Source organism: Sinocyclocheilus grahami, unplaced genomic scaffold (assembly GCF_001515645.1).
Source record: "Sinocyclocheilus grahami isolate Dianchi unplaced genomic scaffold, SAMN03320097.WGS_v1.1 scaffold11442.1, whole genome shotgun sequence".
Classification (NCBI taxonomy): domain Eukaryota; kingdom Metazoa; phylum Chordata; class Actinopteri; order Cypriniformes; family Cyprinidae; genus Sinocyclocheilus; species Sinocyclocheilus grahami.
The window spans coordinates 1-2,190 of record NW_015513836.1 but is presented as its reverse complement, the minus strand read 5'-3'; the positions used below and the strand labels follow the sequence as shown (position 1 = coordinate 2,190).

Sequence of the window (2,190 nt, the reverse complement as noted above, 5' to 3'; positions counted from 1 at the left end):
TTATACTGTACAAACTGTATTTTCTATCGCCCTAAACCTACCCCTCACAGGAAACTTTCTGAATTTTTTTTATTTTCAAAAAACTTTTCCTCATGGGGACCTAAAAATTTCCCAACAGGGTCAAAATTTACTGGTATTACTATCCATTTAGTCCCCATAACGTTATAAATACCAGGTACACACACACACAATCTGGTATCAAGGAGACCTAGCCTAATTCAAGCTCTCTGTAGTTTATGCCATCATTTCAGCAAACAGATCAGCAGCACCAGCTCATATTCAAAAAGTGATGTTATTTTTTGAAGTTTTCACTTTTTGTTTATTTCTAAATTTGATTATGGAAACCGCTGTTATCGAGTTCTTGTTTTTTATGTTTATAGCATATGATATACAGTAGTTATTTCCGAATATCATCAATATTTTGAAATATAAAGATTTTATACAACAGTTCAATGAACAACATGTCAGCATTGTCTGTTCTTGCTCTGTTTCACCAGACAAATCCACAACAGAACAGAAGTGTTTCGTTATTGAGTGAATCAACATTTTTAAACGCAATGGTGAAATGAATGATCAAATTACTCACTCATAAATGCAGTCACTTGTTTCATTCCTGAATGAATCAGTTATTTGATCTATTCACTACCTATGTGTTTTTCAGGGCTGATACCGATTATTACAGATCAAGTGGACCGATAACTGATATATATGTCTGGTGTAAAAATGAAAATTTATTTCAAAATTAAGAATAACAAGAGCTCTGACAAAAACTGTCTTTAAATGCTTTTTAATTATTTTATCGGCAAATCGGTTTGGAAAATTACTGATACGATAACCATAAAAATGCTTAATATCGGTACCGATAATTGGTCTACCCCTAATTTAAACAAATCGGTTGAATGAATGGCCCACTGACTTGCCACCACATACTGGTGTTTTTATTTTTATTTTCCTCATTTCATATTTCTGTATTCAAAATTTAATATTTAAATCATAACACTATTTATGCACTTTACATCTGTATATACCGTTTTAATTCATTAATTTAATTTAATTCATTTTGAAAATATTTATTTACTGATGAAATGTAAGAATTCAAAATAAAAGATTACTCATACATTTAATAAGGTTAGAATAAATGCCCTTATAAAGGTAAAAATTCCCCTAGAAGTCAGTTTCAGGGAACAAATATAGCTCCTTGATAGAAAAATTTAATTCTGTCTCTGAAGTACATGTATATTTATTACATAAACTTATTACGTCAAATTTATTACTAAAAATGCTAAATTTTCTTTGCATCTGTTGTAGTAAATACATTAAAGAAGGTTGTTCTGTATCTTCAGAACATGTGATTGGACTTAGATGTAGCAAACCACTGAATAAACACTCTTCCTAAATAATCCTCTGAACCGGCTAGAAAAAGAGCAACTCTACTGACCTTTATTCTACACACACACATACATAAACATAAGAAGATTTTGCACTCTTTATGCATGTATAAATCTCGGTCTCTTTCTTTCAGATGTTCACTCAGAAGCTGTTCAGGCTGCACTGGAGCGACACAGTGAGAGAAAGATGGCTGTGCTGTTGCCATCCAAGCGGCAGTCACTCATTGGTCAAACCTCCATGGACACGTACACACCTCCAGGTGTGTGTGTGTATGTGCATATGTTTGTGTGTAAGAGCGAGTGAGTAAGTGTGTGAGTGTGTGACTGTTCTCTCTGTGTCTCTGCAGACTCGTCCTCCGGCTCTGATGCTGAGGGGTCTCTGGGGAGGGCGGGAGGTGTCAGCATGGACTCCTGGATCAGCAGAGCTCTCCATGGCTCACCTTCAACATCATCGTCATCATCGTCACACAGCAACAGCTCTGCTAATGCAGCCCGACTCGCAGAGACTAACATGCACTCATACAGCAGTAAGAACTCAAGCAAATATTCACAAGGCAGCGAATAAACACAGATACTGTGAATCACTCATGTTATAAATTTGTCTTTAGGTCACTATCAATCAACTCAGATTTTGCTTTCAATATTGCAGTAAGCGAAGGAAAAACAAGCCTCTCACGTTTAATTCACTTCATATGAAATAAGTATTTTGGGCCTTTTTTAAACCTCCCTTATCAAGATCATCTAATTTTAGCACATCGCGGTTACACTTTACTTGAAGGGGTGTGCATAAGACTGACATGAC

At 35.3% G+C, this 2,190-nt stretch overlaps 1 protein-coding gene across 1 annotated transcript in view; it reads left to right on the top strand.

Annotated features, from left to right (window-relative positions):
* The window catches only part of LOC107578674 (disco-interacting protein 2 homolog C-like), a 5,865-nt gene extending 3,735 nt beyond the window's left edge, over window positions 1-2,130 (top strand). The window contains exons 3-4 of the mRNA XM_016264606.1: window positions 1,523-1,648; window positions 1,736-2,130. Of these exons, the coding sequence (XP_016120092.1) occupies window positions 1,523-1,648; window positions 1,736-1,953 (344 nt within the window). The 3' untranslated portion in view covers window positions 1,954-2,130. The remainder of the gene's footprint in view (window positions 1-1,522; window positions 1,649-1,735) is intronic.
* The last annotated feature ends 60 nt before the right edge of the window (window positions 2,131-2,190 follow it).